The sequence below is a fragment of the Salmo salar genome, chromosome ssa02 (assembly GCF_905237065.1).
Source record: "Salmo salar chromosome ssa02, Ssal_v3.1, whole genome shotgun sequence".
Taxonomy (NCBI): domain Eukaryota; kingdom Metazoa; phylum Chordata; class Actinopteri; order Salmoniformes; family Salmonidae; genus Salmo; species Salmo salar.
Window position 1 is genome coordinate 43,630,159 of NC_059443.1, and position 25,722 is coordinate 43,655,880.

Here is a 25,722-nt window from a genome sequence, read left to right on the forward strand (position 1 = left end):
CTACGTTCTGTTCATAAAAACAAGGCAAAGGGGATTCGTCAGAGGGGACGGTAAATGTTGTACGTATCATAGAAAAGCTACAAGTGAAGAAATACTTATGGTGAGGAGAGTCTAGTAAGGTCTGCGCGAGTGTGTGTTTGCCTGTGTGTGTCTGTGTCTTCGGGTGCACATTAGGGTGTGTGACGACAATGTGTTTCTAATCATCCATGCCCCACTCCCTTTCTCTTCTCTTTCATCCGCCGGGTCTCACCATCCCTCTGTCTCCCTGTAAACGAACTGCTGTAATTGACAATTGCAGGGCTGGAGAATAAACCGTCGGCCGTGGAACATGTGTTTCAAATCGGCGGCATTTCAATGGTGATGTTGTTTTTCTTGTCATGTGTTTTTACGTTCAGGTGAACGGCTTTGTTACATCAGGAGTGTTGAATACGGCCTCCTCTCTATTACTTCGATGTTTAATTGGCCTTAAGGGCTGGCTGATGTTAAGGCTAGTCCCACATGTTGGAACATTACAGTGAGGGGTTGGGCTAGGTTAGGTAGGTGAAAGACAAATAGTACAGTGTGCTTATTTGGTGTGCCGACAAAGAAGCCACAGTGTTGCTGGCTTTTTCTCCCCTGCTGCCACCGGCCACGGTTAGGTCACCCATGCTCTGCCTGCCATATGTTTTCATTATTCCTGTTTGGATCGCGCTGCTCACTGTGTGGGAGGATGGGAGGAGAGGGGGATGGTAGGGGGTCATCAACACCTGTGTCTGTGCTGTCTTTGACCCGTCAGTCTGGTGCAGACCTGGCCTATGAACAGACACACAGACCCCACAAAATATGCTGGGAATGGCTTCCTGTTCTGCTCCTCCACCATATGGCCTGAGCCGGCCTCCAGAGAGAGAGAGAGAGAGAGAGAGAGACGGACAGGCTCTAGGCAGGCAGACACTCAGTCATGTCCCAATGGCGCCTTTGTCATGCACCTCAACCCCTGCTCTGCAGCCTCCAAAGTTCACGTCCGTCCAGGATTACAGAGGTCTCACCCTGGGCCTGGAGCGACACGCTGATCAGGGGCTGTGAAAACAAGGCCAAAGCCCCAAATCTCTCCCCAGAGGTAGGGTTCAAACCCCAGGCCCTCAGGGCTTCAGACAGACACAAACAGGGGCGTGGTACACACTCTGGGGGTCATGCTAAGCCCATCCAGATCGGGCTGAAGACCCAGCTCAGAAAGCGTGTTCAGAACACTCCTCCAGGGTTCCCTGAAAGCGAAACAAGCATACCTGCTAATTAATGAGCTGACACTTACGTACACTTGGAGTTATGTTTGTGTCTTAAAAGAGCATTGAAAGGGGTTGTAGGCCTAAGCTTGTGAAGTTCAAACTAAAATCTTCACCCTGCCATATGATCTACAGTGCGCCTGGAGGGTTCGTAAGTGTATCCATTCTGTGCTGTTTCTGTGTGTTGTAGACGGTGCTGGTGGTGGAGATCCCACCCTACAGGAACCAGAGAATATCCAGCCCAGTGCAGGTCAACTTCTACGTCTGCAATGGCAAGAGAAAGAGGAGCCAATACCAGCGCTTCACCTACCTCTCCCCAAACGGTAACCCCACAAACCTTCAGGTTTACCTCCTCACTTTATTATCCCTGCTAGTTTTGCTTGATAACTTATAAAGGGGTCGTACATGCTCATGCATTATACCTTCCAGTGTTTCCTCCTAAATCATTTTGGCTCTACAAAAACACACACAATCTGTTGTGGCTTCGGTAGTGCCTGACACCGCCACATCACAGGCTCTGTCGAGCGAGGGCAGAAGTGAAGCAGAAGATGTGAGTTGGTTTTGGTTGCGAGCTTGCGTTCTCCAGTGATGAGGTGTGAAGGGTTGGCTGACAGAGCCTCTGGGCTATGTTGACGCTACGTTTGAGAAGTCAATCCCTGAAACGTCGACCTCACACACCACTCATGGATACATCCATCGCACACAGCTCACGTTCTGCACCACACGCTCACATGACCCCCCCGGTCTCCACATGTATAGTTGGCTTGACACATTGGAATGGGAAGAAGTTATTGGGATTCGGAGTCATTTCACAGCCTTACATCACCAGCTAGTAAATACTGTACCTCTCATTCTGGGCTCAGAGTAAATGTACATTTGCCAAATCCATGTTTCATGCATATACACATTGATATTGATTGGAATCCATTGATGCTGCTAGAAGCAACATTGTTAAGGTCTTTATTGGCACGGGAAAACACATGTTAACATTGCCAAAGCCAGTGAACTAGATAACAAACAAAAGTGAAATAAACAATAAAGAATAAGTTCCAAAAGAATAAAGACATTTCAAATGTCTCTCTCTCTCTTTATATCCCCATGTTAAATGAAGAATCAGGTCCAGTAGTGCTGAAAGGCAGCCTTCACCTTTAAACTGACAACATGTGATTTTAAGACTCCCTAAACACTTCAATGATCACCCGCTGCTATTGTAGCCTGGAGGAGATAAGAAGCAATGATTCAGGCCTTTGGACGGGACTCTGAGAGGGAGAGAGAGAGACCGCATCACCACCTTGACAACGAACAAAGGGCCCTATTTGGAGACGGTTGATGGGAGCATGAGAGTGAACGAGAGAGTGAGAGAGAAAGAGGTTGAGAAAGGGAGAGGTGAGGAGGGGGGAGTAGAGAGGGAGAGAGGGAGAGACAGGACATTTTGGGGTGACTGACCCTAGCAGAGCGAGCGGTGGTGGGAGTTGAGGACAGACAAACTCTGGCCATATTTGGCAGCCCCGTACGAACCGGGGAGACAGACAAGGAGATAAGCTGTACAAGGAGAAGACGTATCACGCTTTGACCGTTGCATCTTCAAGTCATTTTCACGGAGAGTCAACATGATCCAATTAACAGACGAATGGGGTGTGCTCTCTGTTACGATGCCAAATGAACTAGATTGCAGTGGGGACCACACAAGCAGTGGCAGTGTCTTTATGACGGAACATAATGTGCCACTCCAGTCCCAGTCAAATCCACTTGCTGTGGTTCACCAGACCTTCTTATTTCTTATTTTGATATTTATCCATGTATTGTAAACTGGGTGGGTTGAGCCCTGAATGCTGATTGTCTGAAAGCTGTGGTTTACCATTTTTTTTAAACTGTTTTAATTACATTGGTAACAAGTTTATAATAGCAATAAGGCTATTATAAACTTAGCCGTGGTATATTGGCTATATACCACACCTCCTCGGGCTTTAACGCTTAAATATCATTTATTCAACACGATAGTCAACAAGCGACAATAAATAGCTCAGATAATATTGAGTAGCAATAGTGGCGCATTTCGCTACCGAGCTAATTTCCATCCGTAGTCCCTGAACGTCCCTGAGTTTACCACTCATCTAGTTTGAATCCATGTCTGCCTGCCCATGGGCACGTGTCTGGGTGAAGTGGCGTCTTCTGTAAAATGCAAGCAGAGCTGATTCAACTGTGCCGAGGTAAAAGAGAAGCCCTAATTATATCCGTCCAAGATCAGATGCAGCTTGTCATCAAAGCAAACAGATCTCTAAGTCACATTGAGGATAATTATAACAGGGATATATACATGGCAAAGGAGAGGAAAACCTGGTTGTTTGTTTTTGAGGGTTTCACTGTGTGAGAGTGCTTGAACACGTAGATAGAGCCAGCTCAGCACTGTGGGCAGGTAAGGGGGGTGTGTGTGTGTGTGTGTTACATAGAGGTTGTTCTCATCTCTTCCTTCTTCGCCCATCTGAGCGGGGCTTCCTGCCCACTTTAAACACAGTCGTGGTCGTCAATTATGCTTTCTAAAAAGAACATCTCGTTCACGCTCGGGTGTGTGCTCGTCTATAAAAAGATAAAACCGGCACTTAAAATAGCCCTGCTTGTTTGAAAAAAAGTGTGAAGGACGAAACAAACAATCTGCTGTCCACCGATCGCTATTGAAAACAACTTGTATTTTCCACTGGAGTCACGTGATGTTTTCTCTACTCATTCATGTGAAAACATAATTGGACAAGTGTGTGAAAAGGTCTATTGAACCTGTTGACAGCCCAAAGCTTTCGCTGTAGCACCTCAAACATGTACGGCGTAGCTAAATGCCCAAGTAAGGAAACAAGAGATAATATGTATTTGAATCGTTTCCTCTCCATCTTATAAATAGGACAGTCATATCTCACGGCAGAGGCATTGTTTCTGTCGTGTAAACATCATCTGATTCTTATCTCCCCTTTTGGTTTAGTCACGCCTCTCAGAGCTAGTACAGATATTATTACCAGATGCAGTCTGGAGGATTGGAAACGATTGAGTCTTTGCCAGGTTTGACAGGTCAAGATAAGCTTGAATGACAAGGCTGTCGTAGGCCTGTTTTGTCCTACACAAGCAAGAAAGGAGTAGCAGATTTGAACCGTTGCTTATTCCAGATGTTATCGGGAATATTCTTCCAAATTTCATACAGGGAGTTTTTCAAATGGGCAGTTAGCATGGTAGCAATGCAGTTGCATATTGATGCCAAACAATAGAATGTAGATTGTCTTATGAAAATTGCTTTTATTGTCTTTGTGTTTCTCAAAATGCTCTTCATTGTCCTCACTTTCCTTTACAATGTCACGTTAGTCCAATGAATTTGATGACTAAAGCTTAATAAGCTTGTCCGGAAAGTGCATTATCATGAGTTACAATTTGAGAGGAGAAAGATCCAAGAATGTAAGCAATATGTCACTCTGAAGTTATTCCTTTTTGTGGACTCTAAAATGTGCTGTTGGCAGCAGCAATGGTTTGTATAAATCACCACATATCCGATGTTGCGATGAACATACAGCACAAGTGTCCTTGTCTACATCCTAGTGTGTGTGTGTGAGTGAGTGTTGCTTTTCTTTTCCGAGCTCTTGTCCAAATCATTCTTGTGTGAGTGAAGACGTGACACGCCGTCCTTTTCTTTTCCTTTAAATAAGAAACAGTTTCACGGAACCACATAAAACAACAAACGCCAACAGAGCTGGCGCTGACGAAAGCCCAACCAAAGTCAGTTCTCGGAATGCCGTTCATTTCCCGTTGGAGGTTCCTGCTGTAGATCGGGTTCTATTGTTAACACCAGCGGGGGCTGCTGCTGATTCCTGGCCGTAGGTTTGTGGTCTGAGACATGGGAGGGAGGAGAGAGAGAGGGGTATGTTCAGAAGAAACAAGAGAGACACGCGTACATGAAAACTTCACGAACCGCACGCCCGTGAACTTCTCCCCAAAGATGTGTTATGTTAACCAAACTGGAGACTGAGACGTTTCCTTGTTTCCAAGTTAGGACAGTGACAGACACACACACGCACACACATTTACATGGCCTACGTAGACTAGGACACCAGCCGTCAGCCAGATTGTGACCACAGTGGGACGTACTGAATTAGACACCAGTGAGTTGATGACTACCACCATGACGCACCACCTGCTCCATTCTGAATATCAGAGATACAGCTAGCATACTTTTTCCTAACCACATGACCTGACCGGGAAAAACTCTGGGCCCTGGTGGTCGTCTGCTAAAACGAGGGCCTGGAGTTTTTCTTAGTCAGGTCACATGGTCAGGAAAAACTCAGGACCCTAGATATAATGCATTGGGCACAGTCTTTCCACAGTGCAATCAGACCAGGTCTTTTATGGAGACAGTAGAGCATCCACTCCATAGTTCCACTCTGAGAGCAGAGCAGCCAATCGTAATGAGAATCAGAGTGCATCCCAGAAAAACCTCTTGCCCGGCTGTCTCTTCCCTTCACACGACAACCTGCCGGGCCTAGGCCCTCTGTGCTCAACACCCCACAAACCCGTCCTCGAACCCTCACCCCCATCCCTGGGAGGAAACCAGTTCCTAATAAATACTCCGATGAGGCCAGATCACTTTAAGAGATGGGGAGAAAAACATGTGCAGAGCGTAAACTGTCTGTCGGCCATAACCCGCAGGTTGGGAGGAAATAGAAGCCAGCTGGGGGTGGGACTCACAGGGTGAATCTGCTTCCATGGAACTGGGAAGGGGCAGCGTGTGTGTTTGGAGGGACACACACACAGATAGCTGGAAGGCGTGGACAGAGAGACGGGGCAGGAGACAGATTGAGGAATGATCGGTTAGAATGGGGGAGACAAATAGAGCTGGATGGAGGAGAGAAGAGAGGGATCCCTCAAAGGATCCCTCTGTCTCTCATTCTGCAGATAAGAGAAGGGGAATGTGTGACAGAGCGTGTGAGTCTCAGGAAAAGTGGGAGACGGTGAGACTATGAAGCTGTCCTTGGTTTACAGAATAAATCAGATTGCTAAATATGCAATGTATTACTATGTATGTAGGGTTTACACTTTTTGCACTATTCCATTGGTTCCATTGCAATAGGCAAGCTTCATCAAATGCAGCTAAAGTATAGAAAACAGAAAACAAATACTAGACCTAGCGTGAACCCAGCTCGGGGGTATTGAGAGCCTGTTACAAGGTCCAGTATGATATTCCCTAGTAAGTGTATGGTGGTGTCATCCTGGGACTTTCCTAAGGATACAGACCTTACCTAGGGAGCCTCTAAGACAGATGGGCCGGCCCTGTGCCTCTGACAAGACTGACGTAAATAGGCTTCCCACTGGGTAATCACACCAGCTCATCTCTCCCCAACGGAGACTGGAGGAGTGAAAATTAATCTCTCAGTTACGTCCTGTCCCAACAATAATAACATCATAACACTACGATAGGAATGGTTTTTCATCTGATCAAAACACTCATTTATTCAGACAATGGAAGTAGAAATGCTTATTAGTATTATTACGCCTTCATCAGGATTTACTTATTCTTACTTTGTTAGTAAAAAGTAACTATTAAAAGAAATACATTTATGATGGCCAATTTGTAGGCTGAATAGTGTGTCAGAAGACATTTAGTAGGCTGAATAGAGTGTCCGAAGACATTTTGTAGGCTGAATAGAGTGTCAGAAGACATTTAGTAGGCTGAATAGTGTCAGAAGACATTTAGTAGTCTGAATAGTGTCAGAAGACATTTAGTAGTCTGAATAGTGTCAGAAGACATTTAGTAGGCTGAATAGAGTGTCCGAAGACATTTTGTAGGCTGAATAGAGTGTCAGAAGACATTTAGTAGGCTGAATAGTGTCAGAAGACATTTAGTAGTCTGAATAGTGTCAGAAGACATTTAGTAGGCTGAATAGAGTGTCCGAAGACATTTAGTAGGCTGAATAGAGTGTCCGAAGACATTTAGTAGGCTGAATAGAGTGTCCGAAGACATTTAGTAGGCTGAATAGAGTGTCAGAAGACATTTAGTAGGCTGAATAGAGTGTCAGAAGACATTTAGTAATCTGAATAGTGTCAGAAGACATTTAGTAGGCTGAATAGAGTGTCAGAATACATTTAGTAGGCTGAATAGAGTGTCCGAAGACATTTAGTAGGCTGAATAGAGTGTCCGAAGACATTTAGTAGGCTGAATACAGTATCAGAAGACATTTAGTAGACTGAATAGAGTGTCCGAAGACATTTTGTAGGCTGAGTAGAGTGTCCGAAGACATTTAGTAGGCTGAATAGAGTGTCAGAAGACATTTAGTAGGCTGAATAGTGTCAGAAGACATTTAGTAGGCTGAATAGAGTGTCCGAAGACATTTAGTAGGCTGAATAGAGTGTCAGAAGACATTTAGTAGTCTGAATAGTGTCAGAAGACATTTTGTAGGCTGAATGGAGTGTCCGAAGACATTTAGTAGGCTGAATAGAGTGTCAGAAGACATTTAGTAGGCTGAATAGAGTGTCAGAAGACATTTAGTAGGCTGAATAGAGTGTCAGAAGACATTTAGTAGGCTGAATAGAGTGTCAGAAGACATTTAGTAGTCTGAATAGAGTGTCAGAAGACATTTAGTAGGCTGAATAGAGTGTCAGAAGACATTTAGTAGCCTGAATAGTGTCAGAAGACATTTAGTAGGCTGAATAGAGTGTCCGAAGACATTTCGTAGACTGAGTAGAGTGTCAGAAGACATTTAGTAGTCTGAATAGTGTCAGAAGACATTTAATAGGCTGAATAGAGTGTCCGAAGACATTTAGTAGGCTGAATAGAGTGTCAAAAGACATTTAGTAGGCTGAATAGAGTGTCAGAAGACATTTAGTAGTCTGAATAGAGTGTCAGAAGACATTTAGTAGGCTGAATAGAGTGTCAGAAGACATTTAGTAGGCTGAATAGTGTCAGAAGACATTTAATAGGCTGAATAGAGTGTCAGAAGACATTTAGTAGTCTGAATAGAGTGTCAGAAGACATTTAGTAGGCTGAATAGAGTGTCAGAAGACATTTAGTAGCCTGAATAGTGTCAGAAGACATTTAGTAGGCTGAATAGAGTGTCCGAAGACATTTAGTAGGCTGAGTAGAGTGTCAGAAGACATTTAGTAGGCTGAATAGAGTGTCAGAAGACATTTAGTAGGCTGAATAGAGTGTCAGAAGACATTTAGTAGGCTGAATAGAGTGTCCGAAGACATTTCGTAGGCTGAGTAGAGTGTCAGAAGACATTTCGTAGGCTGAATAGAGTGTCAGAAGACATTTAGTAGGCTGAATAGAGTGTCCGAAGACATTTCGTAGGCTGAGTAGAGTGTCAGAAGACATTTAGTAGGCTGAATAGAGTGTCCGAAGACATTTAGTAGGCTGAATAGAGTGTCAGAAGACATTTAGTAGTCTGAATAGTGTCAGAAGACATTTAGTAGGCTGAATAGAGTGTCCGAAGACATTTAGTAGGCTGAATAGAGTGTCAGAAGACATTTAGTAGGCTGAATAGAGTGTCAGAAGACATTTAGTAGGCTGAATGGAGTGTCAGAAGACATTTAGTAGGCTGAATAGTGTCAGAAGACATTTAATAGGCTGAATAGAGTGTCAGAAGACATTTAGTAGGCTGAATAGAGTGTCCGAAGACATTTAGTAGGCTGAATAGAGTGTCAGAAGACATTTAGTAGGCTGAAGAGTGTCAGAAGACATTTAGTAGGCTGAATGGAGTGTCAGAAGACATTTAGTAGGCTGAATAAGTGTCAGAAGACATTTAATAGGCTGAATAGAGTGTCAGAAGACATTTTGTAGGCTGAGTAGAGTGTCCGAAGACATTTAGTAGGCTGAATAGAGTGTCAGAAGACATTTAGTAGCCTGAAGAGTGTCAGAAGACATTTAGTAGGCTGAATAGAGTGTCCGAAGACATTTAGTAGGCTGAATAGAGTGTCAGCAGACATTTCGTAGTCTGAATAGTGTCAGAAGACATTTAGTAGGCTGAATAGAGTGTCCGAAGACATTTAGTAGGCTGAATAGAGTGTCAGAAGACATTTAGTAGGCTGAATAGAGTGTCAGAAGACATTTAGTAGTCTGAATAGAGTGTCAGAAGACATTTAGTAGGCTGAATAGAGTGTCAGAAGACATTTAGTAGGCTGAATAGTGTCAGAAGACATTTAATAGGCTGAATAGAGTGTCAGAAGACATTTAGTAGGCTGAATAGAGTGTCAGAAGACATTTAGTAGTCTGAATAGAGTGTCAGAAGACATTTAGTAGGCTGAATAGAGTGTCAGAAGACATTTAGTAGGCTGAATAGTGTCAGAAGACATTTAATAGGCTGAATAGAGTGTCAGAAGACATTTAGTAGTCTGAATAGAGTGTCAGAAGACATTTAGTAGGCTGAATAGAGTGTCAGAAGACATTTAGTAGGCTGAATAGAGTGTCAGAAGACATTTAGTAGGCTAAATAGAGTGTCCGAAGACATTTCGTAGGCTGAGTAGAGTGTCAGAAGACATTTCGTAGGCTGAATAGAGTGTCAGAAGACATTTAGTAGGCTGAATAGAGTGTCCGAAGACATTTCGTAGGCTGAGTAGAGTGTCAGAAGACATTTAGTAGGCTGAATAGAGTATCCGAAGACATTTAGTAGGCTGAATAGAGTGTCAGAAGACATTTAGTAGGCTGAATAGTGTCAGAAGACATTTAGTAGTCTGAATAGTGTCAGAAGACATTTAGTAGGCTGAATAGTGTCAGAAGACATTTAGTAGGCTGAATAGAGTGTCCGAAGACATTTCGTAGGCTGAGTAGAGTGTCAGAAGACATTTAGTAGGCTGAATAGAGTGTCCGAAGACATTTAGTAGTCTGAATAGAGTGTCCGAAGACATTTAGTAGTCTGAATAGAGTGTCAGAAGACATTTAGTAGGCTGAATAGAGTGTCAGAAGACATTTAGTAGTCTGAATAGTGTCAGAAGACATTTAGTAGTCTGAATCAAGTGTCAGAAGACATTTAGTAGTCTGAATCAAGTGTCATAAGACATTTAGTAGGCCGAATAGAGTGTCAGAAGACATTTAGAGTGATTCAGACTTTGCCAAAACACTTATGATTGGCATCAAACACTAACCACACCCATTAACACATTTAACTGTGTGCAGAAATAGCAACAGACAGTGCATGTATTGTGACTCAGAAGCTTTTTGTTATTCATCTGGGTGTCTTAATTCAATCCTAGTTGTGTCACAGTACTCGTGGCAGAATCAGAGCATGTGGGGGTTTATAAAGGGTTTTCTTAGAGCAACTGGGCCATTTCATCTTTTCCTTAGGGTTTGGGTCTTTATGTGTGTGTGTGCGTGTGTGTTCAACTGGAGGATATGTTTAAATATTCAATAAATAGTGCACACGTCATGGTCAGTCTCCGAAAGATGAAAACTGATCTTGATCGCACAGCCAGGAAACCTAGTGTGCGATGACTGTCAGTCCAAACTAATCAGGAAATGGTGGAAACATCTCCCAAATGGACTCTGAGTGAGTTGGAAGACGGCGGCATGAGCAAGTGGGGTCATAGCACTCTCCTCCTGCATTAGCTGAAGTTAGAGCTCCTGAAACCGCAGGCATACCATACTCTCTTAAGGAGCACGGACCACCTCAATCAAATCATCCTTTCTCTCTCTCTCTCTCTCTCTCTCTCTCTCTCTCTCCCTCACACTCTCTCTCTTTTTGTCCTGAGAGCAACAATTGCTTTCGGGGCATGGAGGCCTAGGGGTCCCGGGCTCCTGCAGCAGCAGCCCAGCCGCTTTAAAGCACTCTTTCATAGGATATCAGAGCTGAAGGAGAGTCCAAAGAAAATAGCGCCGTTTCATGATTAGAGCCAGCTGTGGCTTTCTGCTCTGATGACTCATCTATTTTTTCTTTTTTTTCTTTTCTTTTTTTTGGGGTGGGGGGGGGGGTGGTTCTGAGCTGGCGTTTGAGAGGCCCAGCCAATGACACAGAGTCTCTTTTAATCGCCAGTTGTTTGTTTGGTTTTGGAGGGTATCCTACCCACAATCCATCTCACTACACCAACTCCTTTACTCATACACTCAGACATTCAGTTGCTCATTCAGCCACGTGGACCTACCTCACGTTTCTAATCTCTCCTCTCTCTCTCTCTCTCTCTCTCTCTCTTTCTCTCTCTCTCTCTTTTTCCAGTCCCGATAATAAAGACAGAACCGAATGATGAATATGAGCCTCTGGGGGCTCATTCCAAGCCTTACTATGGCCAACCCAGGCTCACTCCTATCATACCTGTGGGGGACGCTGACACCTGCCTGGTCGGGGTTTATCCTCCCTGCCCGCCTTGCCATGGCAGCATTGGCAGCATGCCCGCCTCCTCCCCCAGTTCCAGCCCAACACTGCACGACCTGTCCCCCGTGGCTTACCCCAAGTGCCTCTCCACCAGCCCTACGCATGCCCACAACGGTCTCTTGGCGTCCGCCATCCAGGAGACGCCAGGGCAGTGCCCAGCACCGCTGGTCTGCCCTTCCTCACCCGACCACGCTCCACTGGGCATGCTCCACTCCCAGGGCAGCAGCCCGCATCACCTTGGTAGCCCCGGTCCCCATGGCTACCACCCGCTCTACCCCAACAGCAGCCCCTCCACCTCCCCTGGGTCGCTCCCCTCCACTCCAGGGGGGGCAGCAGAGAGCCCGTTCGCCCAGGCACCACCTTACAGCCCTACCCAGGGACAGAGCCAGACCGAGGCCAGGATCAGCCCTCCCAGCCTGCTGCCGGTAGATGCCAGCCCCCCCTCCCTAGCCGTCACCGTCAAGCGGGAACCCCAGGATCTGGACCAGATGTACCTGGACGATGGTGAGTCACAAGAACAAGGTGTATCTACCTAGACCTGTCAATCAAAGCTCTCTATTAGCTAGTGACATCACATCATCATCGTCATTATCACATTAGTGTTGTTTTTCCTTATGAAAACACAGGGTCATAAAAAATACGATTCTCGTTTCTCTCTAGAACGTTCCATTTACAGTGCACATTACATTAACTTTACACCTTTGCTTATCTACACACCCACACCCACCCACACCCTTTCCCCCGCATCTCCCTCTTTCCTGGTGAATTGCAGCGCTATCAACCATGGGTTTACGTCAGATTTGTTAATTTTAGACATTCCAGATTCATTTTGTTTTTGCAACTACTGTGTATGTTGTCCGAGTTAATAGCGGCGTTATTTTAACAGTCAATTGGGCCTTGATGGGATTTCGAAACAATCTGTCAAAACATCAGAAGCAGCGAGGTCAGGCAGGGAGCAAGAGAACAAAAACAGTGGCGCGCGCGTGCCGGCCCCGACTGTTGACACAAGGACTAATGAAGGAAGCAAAACAATGGGTAGGGGTTTCCTGAGCTGCAACGCTTTTTTCCCTCGCTGCGAGGGATGTCAAGAGGCAGGAGGCACTTTGTTTTCCCATGTTTTCCCTGCGGAGGGTGTAGTGTTGGAGCTGACGTCATCGAGGGAGCCTGGGGAGGCTGGGGGGGTCACCTGAGCCCCACTGGATGTGAGCCCAGGCACAGCCAGGGGAATGGAGGAACGCAGCATTTGTATGTAGACCCCCTATTAACTCTCCATGTGCCCCCCTCCTCATAATCGTCCCTCCCTCTGGTCACTCCCAGCCTGTTATGGCCCTGTCGGGGTTGCTCATCACATTGTTGTTATGCTCTGATTGTGTGGTGCGCGGCATCCGTGGCGGTATGCCAGTAGAGATAAAGTCCCCCTGCATCCAAACAGGGGGAACAAGGCGAGTCCCCACTCAACTTAGGAACAGCACTCTTCCTGTGCACCTTTTGTTTCACTCCTACTGTAAACATTTGGGGCGGCAGGTATCCTAGTGGTTAGAGCGTTGGACTTGTAACCGAAAGGTTGCAAGATCAAATCCCCGAACTGTCGTTCTTCCCCTGAACAAGGCAGTTAACCCACTGTTCCTAGGCTGTCATTGAAAATAAGAATTTGTTCTTAACTGACTTGTGTAGTTAAACAAAGATAACATTTAAATAAAAAAGTGTGTGTCGTGTGTCTGTGTGTGTGTGTGTGTGTGTGTGCACAGGGGTGATGGGCATTGGGGATCAAGGGGTTTAGTAGCAGAGTTGTAATTGAGTTGAAATGTGGTTGTCAGCAAATCTGTCCATCCTGATTAGTCCTCACCTCGTAAACAGACAATAGCGAGAAGTGAGGATGTCTGCCTCTATAAAACGAGCACAACACTCAAATAGGCTGTTCTACAAGTCTTTGTCACTTGACACATCCAGAACTAGCATTTATCTTCTGACTCCGCGCCAGCTCCTGACATATTTCCCCTTACAGTGCGTTGAAACAAGAGGACACTGGAGCTAAATTACGATTAGCATTGGCATGTACAGTACATGTCTAATTCCTTTTCAAACTTCTCAGCAGTTATGGAAGGCAAAGGAGCCAGAGCATGAGAATTAATCGAATAAGAGTGAAACCCAAGCTTTATTTTGCGCTAGGTAAAAGGTTGTTAGGGGGTCATTTTACGCCATCATTTGTACAGTATGGAAATATTCAACGTTTGCCTTCTGCTAAAGTTATAACCCTTAAGTAGTAACCATGTCTTCATGCTCCACCACCCCATCCACTGTCACTTTAGCGGTGCCCATATCTGGGGACCCAGTGGCCAAGTGTTATTGGGCCTGTGATTACAGATGCATTAGAGACTCACAGGAATGCGTATTGATTGGCAGAGGCCTACCAAGGCGTCCCTGGTAAAACCTTGGTGCACTGCAATCTCGCCTCATCTAATGTCTTGAATAAGCATCTGTGGTGGGCTAACTGTGCTCCTGGAGTACCGGTAAGTGTGTGGTGGTAACAGCATACTCCAAAGGCATCTGCACGCTGTACCGCTCAGGCCCTCCGGCCCCATTCCAGACCCCTCAAATGAGCCTGGGATAAAAATAAATTAGAGCTGGGAGAAGTCGGCGAGTGGCGAGCTCCCTTTCCACAGTCATTACCGTCCGTTAATTATCGTATGTTAGCGAGCTGCTCCATTAGAGGGGCGACGGTAGGGGATGACCTCACCAGGTGGTTGGGCGGGCGGTGGTGATTTAGCGTTAGCCGCGTAGCATAGTGCCCCACCCTGACCTGTTTGGAGCCAGTGGTTTGAGCTCTGCAGCGGGACAACACTTGAGCTTCCCCAGAGTGGAGCACCTCCCACGCCCAGGTCTCGGCCAGAGGAAATGTCTCTCACTGGCCTTCGGCTCGCACGGCTAACCCAGCCCCCGAGAAATCACTCAACCTATCAACAGGCTAAGCTACTGTATCACAAGGAGCTCTGTTGTCAGTGTGGGGTAGATATGTAGGAGATCTAGAGGGGGAGGGGATAACAAGTTTAACATAAGCCCCTCTAACTGCCCTTCAACTCCCTAACCCCCTAACCCCCTCCCAGCTAGCACCACTTCATCCACTACTTCTGTGATGGAGCATTGGAGCCTCGAGGCTAGCTAACTGCAGGACATTATGCACCGTCTGTCTGTAAAAGGGTGCCCCAAGGCTTTTTGGGTAATGTCCAGGATTGTATTTAAATTGATGAATGATCAGTTGGCTTGTGCTGGGGATGTATTTAGGACCGCTGGCCTGCGGCTGCCATTGGTTCGCTGCAGCAGGGATCTGTCTGTCTCACGATAGCCTGGAGAGTTAAGGGAGCGAATTAACCTGGACCAATGTCCATAGATTGATGTTTAGGGGGAATGGAAGCAGAATTCATTTGGGGGAATGTATGTTAAAGTGAATTTTCAAAAGCTAGCCCTAGAGCTCTTTGTATTGTTTTTGGCCCATTGTCATATGCCAAACGCAATATATACATATTTAATGTGAGGTTTACATTTAAACAGAAGTTTCTCAAGTAAAAAAATACCTTTCACGTTGACTCATACCCCTCGCTCTCTCTAATCCGGGGCGGGTTTACAATGTCATGCAAACGGCATCAATAAAAACAATAGAAGTTATGAAGAATGAGGAGGGCAGTATATTTACGCTTGCCTTGTTAGCCTGGCTAATTAACCCATAAAACAGGGGGCTGTGATGACGCCACGTTTTGTCACACGTCCTAGCCGAGTTGCAGTTGCGGGTGACATCATTACCCCCTCCCGTCACACGCCCACACATATCCGCTCTGATCCTAGACTTGGCTGCTGTTTACACAGAGGAAGGCTTTGAGCCACATTACGAACCCCCAGTCCTCGAACCAGGGTGCTCATGAAGGCCTCTTTGTGCCTGTATATGTGTGTGTGTGTGTGTTTCTCTGTGTGTGTGTGTGCGTGTGCACGCGCGTGTGTGTACGTGTACGTGCACACATGTGTGTAATGCAGTCGTAGTATACCAGCCTGGACATCTGACGGATCCAGCAAGGTTACCGCTGTGTGTCTTCTCTCATTAGCTTCTGGTGTGATGGGTGATATCATGAAGCACAGCTGAACCTGCACAGGGCTAAGGCTAATCAGCCAGCCAGACTCTTGCCATCTGGTTACAGCTGAATACAGAGGGGCCTTATTCACCCACATGAGAAAAACACAACCAAATGTACACTGCTGATTTCTGACACTTGACATGTGTATTCTGATTGCCTTATATTTCAGGGTCAGCTTTCCAGTAGTTGTTTCCTCCTCAACTCAAGTTTTCTACAATTGAAATGAAATACCCTTTTTTTTATCGAAACTGAAAACAGACCCGATGTTGCATGAGGGCAGACGTCAGTGGCAACAGGTTTCTAGACAGACCTCATCTTTCCTCCCTCTCTTTCTCTCTCCCTCTCTCTCTCGCTCTCTCTCTCTCCCCCTTTATCCATTCCCCAACAACAATAGAGAATTCTAACATTTCTGAGGATCCCCGTCCGCCACCATTCCCCTCCAACGGCAACTCAAGCTTTTCTCATGGAAACTTTTACACATCTTGGCAAGGTGCCCAGACCCCAGGACTCTGCAAAACCCCTAATGATGATTGAGAGTGTGTCCGCACCGCTCTGAAAACATGCTGAGTCTCTAACATCGGAGTGTGTGTCGCGAGACTGGCGCGGAGTTGGGGGTGAGGGGGTTCATTAAAGAAGCTGCGGCTGGGGTGGGGGGTGTCTAATGGGATGGAATCTCTGAGCTGCTGTTATTGAGTTGCTCGTGTGTGTTTGTGTGCGTGTGCGTGTGTGTGTGCGTGTGCGTGCTTCCACGCGTGCGTCCTGCCTGCATGTGTGTGTGTGTCTGCAAGCCTGCCTGTGTGTGTGCGAGGAGTCAAGGTAGACCATCTGACGGTCAGCCGTTAGTGGTTAGAGCCTGTGCTTTCACCACACTCGCCCTTTGACCCCCAGCTCTGCTGGGAGGGGGCAGAGCCTGGGCTAATAGAGGCTGAAGAGCAATACTCTCTGTTGGTTAAGTGCAGTGTCAAGACCTCCTATCCCCATGGCTTATGCTTCATGTTATTGACAGGTATAATAGAAGGGGGATGGCTTGTTTATTATTTATGGCTTCAGAGAGGATGTGGACTTTTTAATATTGCTATTATGGCTGCGTTTTTCATGTTAGGAATCTTGTTTTCCTGGCAAGACCTTGAACTGATGGTGGATAAAGGAGGGTGTAGGCTTTTGGAAGTTTTATAATGGGAGGAAAAAAGAATACACGGCCATATGGATAGGCCTCTGAGAGCCATTGACCGCTTAGAAGATGGTTAGAGAGACAATGAAGATCACTAGGACATTGTATCAACTGCAGATTTCTCCTAGTGGAATCAAAACCATGTCTTGTACCCTGCGATTTAAACAAATATTTTTCTCATTTTTCTATTGTTATCATAGACTGGCCCAATGTATTATTAGTCACGCTGAATATCCTTTCTTTGCTTGTCACATTACTTACGCATATAGTAGGAAATGATATGCAATGACTTAGAAATAGGATTAAGTCTAAAGCAAGGAAGTCCAAAGCAAGGAGAGATATCTTCACTCCTTACACTTTTAATGTAACTATTTGATGTTCTGTAATATAATAAATGCATGCTAGACTCAATGAAAACCTGGATTCAGAATAGACCATGATCTCATGGTCATAGCGAGATCCCATCACGCTTTGACGAATAGGTTACCTTTGCACTGTGTGTGCGTGTGTGTGTGAGAAGCACCTTGGATTACCTTTAGCACCGTGTTCTGTTTCCTCTCAGTGTGCTTTTATCCCTGTCCTCTTGGCCAGGCTTGAGAAGCTCTCTGGTTGCTGTTTGGGACCAGCTGCTTTCTACACGTTTCCCCCTATTATGACATGTCACCGTATTATAGGCTCTCTGATCCAAGATAATGAGGAAAGGGGAAATATTCCTATTTAAGTGGTTACATATAATGGTGGAAGTATGATAGGCTGTCACCATCGAGCTTTGAATTGCAGTATCCTTGTAGTAAACTCATAAGGAAGGTGATAGGTGGGATGAGCTGTACGAAGACTCTAACTTTAAACATACTATATGGAAGTTAGAGGATTTTTTTGTATTCACGAATATAACATTCATCCATTTCTTATCTAATAAGACCACCCAAATCCTTAATTTTAAGCTAACAATGTATGCTTTTGCTCATGGGTGTGGGAATATGTGTCCCGCTCTGTCCAATTAGGTCATTTCTGGGCAATATTTATATTTAAGGGACCCCTTTTGTCTCAAGAGCACCCCCAAAGATAAAAGTTCTGTATATTCTCTTTAAATGTCAACCTATTATGTTCCATTGGGCTCTGGGTGTTTTCAAATGTGTCCCTACAGGCCCAGCAGCTTAACCGCAGTAGTCTGCTGCGCTTTCAGCCGCTCCGTCATAATATCCACAGTCACTGTGAAAGAATCCATCTACCACGTAACTGCAGCTCTATATCTAAACAAATTGGGTCTCTCCATGTCAGAGGCCTGATGTAATTAGATGCGAGACCAGATTTCCTTTTTAATGGGTTTTGTGTTTATGAAGGAATGCTCAGATGTCAGGAATGCTTCTAGACGATTTGCTACTGTGAGTGTCTGATTGTTGTCTAATTATTCCATGCTGTGCGCACACGGTTAGGTACAGTAGGTGAACTGATCCAGGTAGAAGCCAATCTATGGCATCACAAACTCCAGTTCTTTGAAGAGTGGCCAATTGACACTGTGGCTTGCTGTGCTTTCTCATAATTGATCTAATGAAAGTAAGGAGTGTGTGTGCGGGTGCGCGCGAGTGTGTGTGTGCGTCGGTAGGACTTTTCATTACTCTATCATTTGTACTTGCCTGGATGGGCATGTGATGTGTGTTTATGCAGATTCTCCTGACGCAGCCGTTTAGATGGCTGGTTTCTGTGGCTTGCATTCTGAGGCTCCGAGAGTACACATTCAGAAGCCGCCGAGCCACGCGAATCGCAGCGGGTCAAGCCCCAAAGAGAGGCCTGTGGCTTGGCCTGGGATGGGCCATGCATCTGGGTGAAGTGGTGGGGGTGGTACCCCAGCACCCCATAGTCCCATGCATTCTCTCCACAGCATCTAAAGATGATTGATGTGCATGTGGTTTACAACACTGACAGGATGATCTATATTATTCTCCTCAGGCTTTGATTGACTCCCATATGACTCCCTTTTGGCCTGTGAGCCGTTGAGGTTATCTGTAGCCTGGCAAAGCCATTATACTAGATATGATTGTAGCTTCCTCTGCTCCAGACCACTAACATATTGGCTTCTGAATGGTACACGGTAAATCTTTTCTCACTGCTGGGATTGTCTGCAGGCACACACACAACACACAATCTACGCCCACACGTAGATACACACACACAGACAGACAAACACAGATTCCTGTGTTAAGTCCCCCTTTACAAAGCGGGTCTGCCACTGCCACACTGTAAGTCCTCACTCTCACACTCTACATACCGGTGAGTTTTTAGTTTGTTGGGGAAGGTAAATACCTGTGGCATCGATAAACAGAAGCAGATCTCTCATTTCAGACTCGTTTATAATAGGCGCCATCTGAAATGTATTAGCTTAGTGAAATAGTATCCTGTAGTGACGGATGTCAACAGAAGAGGGCTGTTCCAGCCAGGCAGGATAGAGAATGACGTGGGGTTTGCTGCTCTTGGCAAGCACCCCATCTTCACTGTGTTTGGCTGAGGGGAGGGAGTGAAAGCGGGGGTAAAGGAAGAGGAAGGGGAGAGAGAGAGATGGGGAGAGAGAGAAGAGAGAGAGAGATGGGGGGAGAGAGAGAGAGAGAGAGAGAGAGATGGGGAGAGAGAGAGATGTGGAGAGAGAGAGAGAGAGAGAGATGGGGAGAGAGAGATGTGGAGAGAGAGAGAGAGAAGAGGGAGATGGGGACAGAGAGGAGAGAGAGAGAGTGGGGAAGAACAAGTAGTCCCCCAGTAGCTTCTGACACTGGCCTATATACTAACTGCACATCACCCCGTGTTTCAATGGTGCAGGCCGTTACACAAATCATACTCTACACAGATGTTTCAACAGAGAGGAAAGGAGTTTTCTCGTATACACATTTATAATCGTGCAGTTATTTATCGATTTCTTCTGTATTTCTTTCTGTAATCATGTCAAGTTTTAGCATCAGGATCACGGGAGATATTTTCTACTTTAGAGTATATATTTTCCTTGTGGAATGAGAATCGTAGATATAGAAAGAGACAGAGAGAGAGAGAGAGAGACAGAGAGAGAGACAGAGAGAGGGAGAGCGAGAGAGACAGAGTATATGTACTGTACGCACGCATGACTGTAACACACTGGGCACAGACCACAGTTCAACATCTAGTTTTTATTTACATTTGGTTGAGTTGTGAATCCAACGTAAAGTCAACAATAAATGTCACCATGTCAACGGATTTAGGTTAAAAGATGATGAAAAAAAGAAAATTAAAGTGGAAAACCACACTACAGGCTGATCCAACTTTGATGTAATGTCCTTAAAACAAGTCAAAATGAGGCTCAGTAGTGTGTGTGGCCTCCACGTGCCTCTATGACCTCCCTACAAGGCCTGGGCATGCTCCTGATGAGGTGGCGGATGGTCTCCTGAGGGATCTCCTCCCAGACCTGGACGAAAGCATCCGCCAACTCCTGGACAGTCTGTGGTGCAAATTGGCGTTGGTGGATGGAACAAGACATGATGTCCCAGATGTGCTCAATTGGATTCAGGTCTGGGGAACGGGCGGGCCAGTCCATAGCATCAATGCCTTCCTCTTGCAGGAACTGCTGACACACTCCAGCCACATGAGGTCTAGCATTGTCTTGCATTAGGAGGAACCCAGGGCCAACCGCACCAGCATCACAAGGGGTCTGAGGATTTCATCTCGGTACCTAATGGCAGTCAGGCTACCTCTGGCGAGCACATGGAGGGCTGTGCGGCCCCCCAAAGAAATGCCACCCCACACCATGACTGACCCACCGCCAAACCGGTCATGCTGGAGGATGTTGCAGGCAGCAGAACGTTCTCTACGGCGTCTCCAGACTCCTTCTGCTCCTCCTTGCACAAAGGCGGAGGTAGTGGTCCTGCTGCTGGGTTGTTGCCCTCCTACGGCCTCCTCCACGTCTCCTGATGTACTGGCCTGTCTCCTGGTAGCGCCTCCATGCTCTGGACACTACGCTGACAGACACAGCAAACCTTCAACACCTGCTTAGATCCAGGGATATTCAGTCAGACACGGACAGGGCAGACTCACAAGATGCTTGTCGACCAGAGAAAACTTAGTGGGGAAGAAGTGGAGAACAGACATACTGAGAGTGAGAGGGGAAAATGTGAGAGTGAAGCAAGAAGCACGCAATCTCTGGTTAGATTCCCTGGCAGTTTCTCCCGATGCCCCTGTACTTCACACACTTGCTTCTGACTGGGCTGAAGCTGTTATTAACTGAATCGATAGAAGTCTAAGAAATAAAAACACGGCTCAGAGTGGAGGAGTGTATTTCTCTCTCTATTTCTCGTTTTCCCACTGAGCACCTGTAGAGCAGAGAATTACCAAGCTGAGGTTGAATGAGTTTACTTTTAAGGATCCTTCAGAAGCGGTGAGCGTTCAGTGTCCCATTGCTGGCTTATTATGAACCATGGAAGATATACATCTCAATTAGTCCCTCGATCCCCAGACTGACCTCTTTCTCTCATACTACAATTTGAAGTTCTCATCTCTATATTAACATGTATAGAAGGTGGAAGCTAAGCTAACCCTGTCTACTGCCATACCTCACGAAGAGGTAAGACCTCTAAGAGCTAGTCTGGGGAGTCCAGGTTAAAACTGATGGTGATATGAGATTGCAAAGCTGCGCTCTTTAAAAGGTTAGTTTATTTTTCTTTAGATGGGTAAATTGAGATTCTCTCTGTTAGGTTTTATAATTCGCTCATGTCAAACCTGCTCGCACGTTCCTCGTGTCAGATAAAGTCAGTTGTTAAATGCTCCAAGTGAGCGGCGATGTCACATATGTTTTAATTGAATCAGCAAGATTTACTGTATTTAGGAAAAAAAGAGCAGGACTCCCTCTCTGCTAAGACGTTCATGTGGCGAACTCCCCAAGGGATGGCAAGCATTAAATCTACAGGTGTGTTACTTCGTCGTAAGAAGGAGACCAAGGTGCAGCGTGGTAAGCGTACATCTTTCTTTATTTAGATGAACACCGACAAAACAAAGAAAATACAAAACCGACCGTAAAGTTCTGCAGGCTTAACAGCAGCTATACAAAAACAAGATCCCACAATCACAGGTGGGAAAAAGGGCTGCCTAAGTATGATCCCCAATCAGAGACAACGAGAAACAGCTGCCTCTGATTGGGAAGCATACTAGGCCAACAAAGAAATAGGAACATAGATATGCCCACCCAAATCACACCCTGACCTAACAAAATAGAGAATAAAAAAGGCTCTCTAAGGTCAGAGCGTGACAGTACCACCCCCCCCCCCCAAAGGTGCGGACTCCGAAAGCAAACCTGAACATACAGGGGAGGGTCCGGGTGGGCATCTCCTCTCGGTGGAGGCTCCTGTGTGGGACGCAGACCCCGCTCCGCTTGAGGCTCCCCCCACTTCCTTGGAACCGGACCGTGGATCGTCGCCGGAGGGACCGGACCATAGATCGTCGCCAGAGGCTCTGAACTGCCGACCGCCGCTGGAGACTCTGGACTGCAGACCGCCGCTGGAGACTCTGGACTGCAGACCGTGCAATGGATCATCACTGGAGGCTTCGTGCCATGGATCACCACTGGAGGCTTCGGGCCATGGATCATCACTGGAGGCTTCGTGCCATGGATCATCACTGGAGGCTTCGGGCCATGGATCATCACTGGAGGCTTCGTGCCATGGATCATCACTGGAGGCTCCGGGCCATGGATCATCACTGGAGGCTCTGGGCCATGGATCATCACTGGAGGACTCGTGCCATGGATCATCACTGCAGGATTCGTGCCATGGATCATCACTGGAGGCTTGGTGCGTGATGCCGGAACAGGGCGTACCAGGCTGGGGAGATGCACTGGAGACCGAGTGCGTGGAGCAGGCACAGGGCGTACCCGGCTGGAGAGACGCACTGGAGACCGGGTGCGCAGAGCTGGCACAGGATATACTGGGCTGTGTAGGCGCACTGGAGGTCTGGAGCGTAGGGCTGGCACAATCCGTCCTAGCTGGATACTCACTTTAGCCCGTCAAGTGCGGGGCGCTGGCACAGGACGCACTGGGCTGTGAAGGCGCACTGGCGACACAGTGCGTAGAGCCGGCGCAGGATATCCTGGACCGAGGAGACGTACTGGAGACCAGGAGCGCTGAGCCGGCACAACCCATCCTGGCTGAATGCCCACTCTAGCCCGGCAAATGCGGGGAGCCGGCAACAAACGTACCGGGTTGTGAATGCGCACTGGAGATACAGTGCGTATCACCGCATAACACGGTGCCTGACTGGTCACACGCTCCCCACGGTAAGCATGGGGAGTTGGCTCAGGTCTAAACCCTGACTCCGCCAATCTCCCCGTGTAACCCCCCCCAAAAAAATGTTAGAGCTGCCTCTCGGGCTTCCGTTGTCGTTCTAACTCCTCGTATCGTCGCCGTTCCTCTCTTGCTGCCTCCAACTGCTCCCTTGAAAGGCGATACTCTCCAATTCGTGTCCAGGGCCCTGCTCCACTCATGATCTCCTCCCATGTCCACTCATCCTGGCCACGCTGCTTGGTCCGTTTTTGGTGGGATCTTCTGTTACGTTCATCGTAAGAAGGAGACCAAGGTGCAGCGTGGTAAGCGTACATCTTTCTTTATTTAGATGAACACCGACAAAACAAATAAAATACAAAACCGACCGTAAAGTTCTGCAGGCTTAACAGCAGCTATACAAAAACAAGATCCCACAATCACAGGTGGGAAAAAGGGCTGCCTAAGTATGATCCCCAATCAGAGACAACGAGAAACAGCTGCCTCTGATTGGGAAGCATACTAGGCCAACAAAGAAATAGGAACATAGATATGCCCACCTAAATCACACCCTGACCTAACAAAATAGAGAATAAAAAAGGCTCTCTAAGGTCAGAGCGTGACAAGGTGATGAAATCGTATGGCCATAATCAGTTGAAACCGGCTGCTATAATTTACCAGTGACGGCTCAGATAGGTTTTTGTTTGTTTGTGTGTGTGTGTGTGTGTCTGTCTGTGTGTGTTAGTTTGCATGTGGGTGCATGGTTGCTGTGACGTGTGTAGGAAGAAGTTGGAACAGATATCCTGGGATCCATATAGATGTTATATTATCTAGGATGGCTGGATGGATCAGAACCTCCAGATGTAGGAAGGTTGTCTGTCTGCACACTAGGTCAATTTAAAAAAGAGGTTGGCGTGAGGAGAGGACTTGCCAAGCCAACCCTTCCCTTTAACCCTAGCCCAGGTAAGTAAGTCCATGAGTCACCCTAAGTTTACCCTTTTACCTCTCAGTCTACCAATCATAGCAGGTGGGAGACGATTTCAAACAGTGCAGACTCAGAGCAGATTCCAGGTCAGTGGAATGAGAGTAAATCAGATCTGAGACTTACAGTAAATATAAGTCTGACCCTGTAGGTCAGCTGCGAGATCTCAGCAGGAGTGTTGGAGACGAGAGACGTTTCTCTGCACTGCTTGAGCCTTTTGTGGATTTAGTGTCCATCCTGAGTTTTAGTGCTGCGCTGTGATGTGCCGTGACTCCTGGAAGTTCCTCATGGCAAGGTCTTCACTGTATATCCAACATTGCGAGGCAGATTGAGACAATATCCCTGCTGGCATTGGGATGGGTCGCTCCAGGAGTATATTTTCAAGTTCAAGGGCTCCCTTTCATAATGCATGAAAGAGATGGCGAAGAACAGTAGCTCATACCTCTTCACCGAGATGGAAAGAGCAACAGTCCGGTCGAAGGCCAAGCTCCAGGCTCTCCACACACACACACATACACGCACACACACGTACACTCAAACGACAAGGTACCTCTCTAAGCCTTATGTCTATGATAGACAGGGGCTAATAAAACGTGCACTAAAGGTAAGCCTTTTTGGATGCAGGGAATGTGGTTTTCTAGATAAAACGTGGATTCTGAAATCCCACATTACAACTGACAGGGAACAGGTGATTTAAAGAGGCAGAATACAAATGCTGATGTCATAAATCCCATTATATGCAGGTGTACGGCCAAAATCTCACTCAGATGGTTGTAATCTAGCAAAGTATGATCGCTTCAATATGTCCATGCTTTTCCGCCATATTCAAAAAGTGAGATCTCTATCCATGTGCATTAGCCACTGCTGCCTCATGCCTTTCCAAATTCACTATCAATCAGACCGACCATATCTGATAGCCATCGTTATTTTAGCATGAAACTTTTAGTCAATGAGGCATGCTGAACGTTTTTAATCTGTCTCCTTTCATATCTCCACCATGCAGACGTGTGATTCACTCACTTTCACACTCAGATACTTTTCGACGTTGTGGTTAGTTGGGCTTGGTTGTGCTTTATTGCAGCTTTAAACATAAATAAACACATATCGCATTACTATAGCATGCAGAATGAGATGAACCCCTGTTTTAATTTTACTACCAAATATATCATGAAATCTTGGTACCACTGCTTTACTTTGTACGGTTAGTATTAGAGAAACTGGGAGAGGACACAAGCGAAGACAATCAAGTGACTTATTTCAGTCCATCAGTGATGAGCTCACAGGAGAGCAGCCCTAACCATGTAAACACCTCCCCAGCCTCGTCCCCGGAGACGGGCCCCACCGAACACACCCACCGCCCCCAGGGCCATAGAGGAAGTGGAGAGGAGGAGAGGAACGGGTGGTGGCGGCATCTCACAGAGAAGTAAGATAGGGAGGAGAGGCAGCGGTAGCAACACACCATAGAAGATCAAAGAGAAAGTGCCTTGCCAAAACAAGCAAAACAGTGTCGGATGGTTTTCAGTGAAAAATCTGTTGTTTTTAGATTGGCTGTCTAATTTTGGGGTGGCTGGCAGAGATGGCTATTGTTTTTT

General features: G+C 46.5%; 1 protein-coding gene across 2 annotated transcripts in view; it reads left to right on the forward strand.

The window, feature by feature from the left end:
* Positions 1-25,722, forward strand: part of LOC106583607 (nuclear factor of activated T-cells, cytoplasmic 1) — a 71,058-nt gene that overhangs the window by 36,631 nt on the left and 8,705 nt on the right. For both annotated transcript variants that reach the window (XM_014167982.2, XM_014167993.2), the window contains exons 8-9: positions 1,450-1,582; positions 11,432-12,091. In XM_014167982.2, the coding sequence (XP_014023457.1) occupies positions 1,450-1,582; positions 11,432-12,091 (793 nt within the window). The remainder of the gene's footprint in view (positions 1-1,449; positions 1,583-11,431; positions 12,092-25,722) is intronic.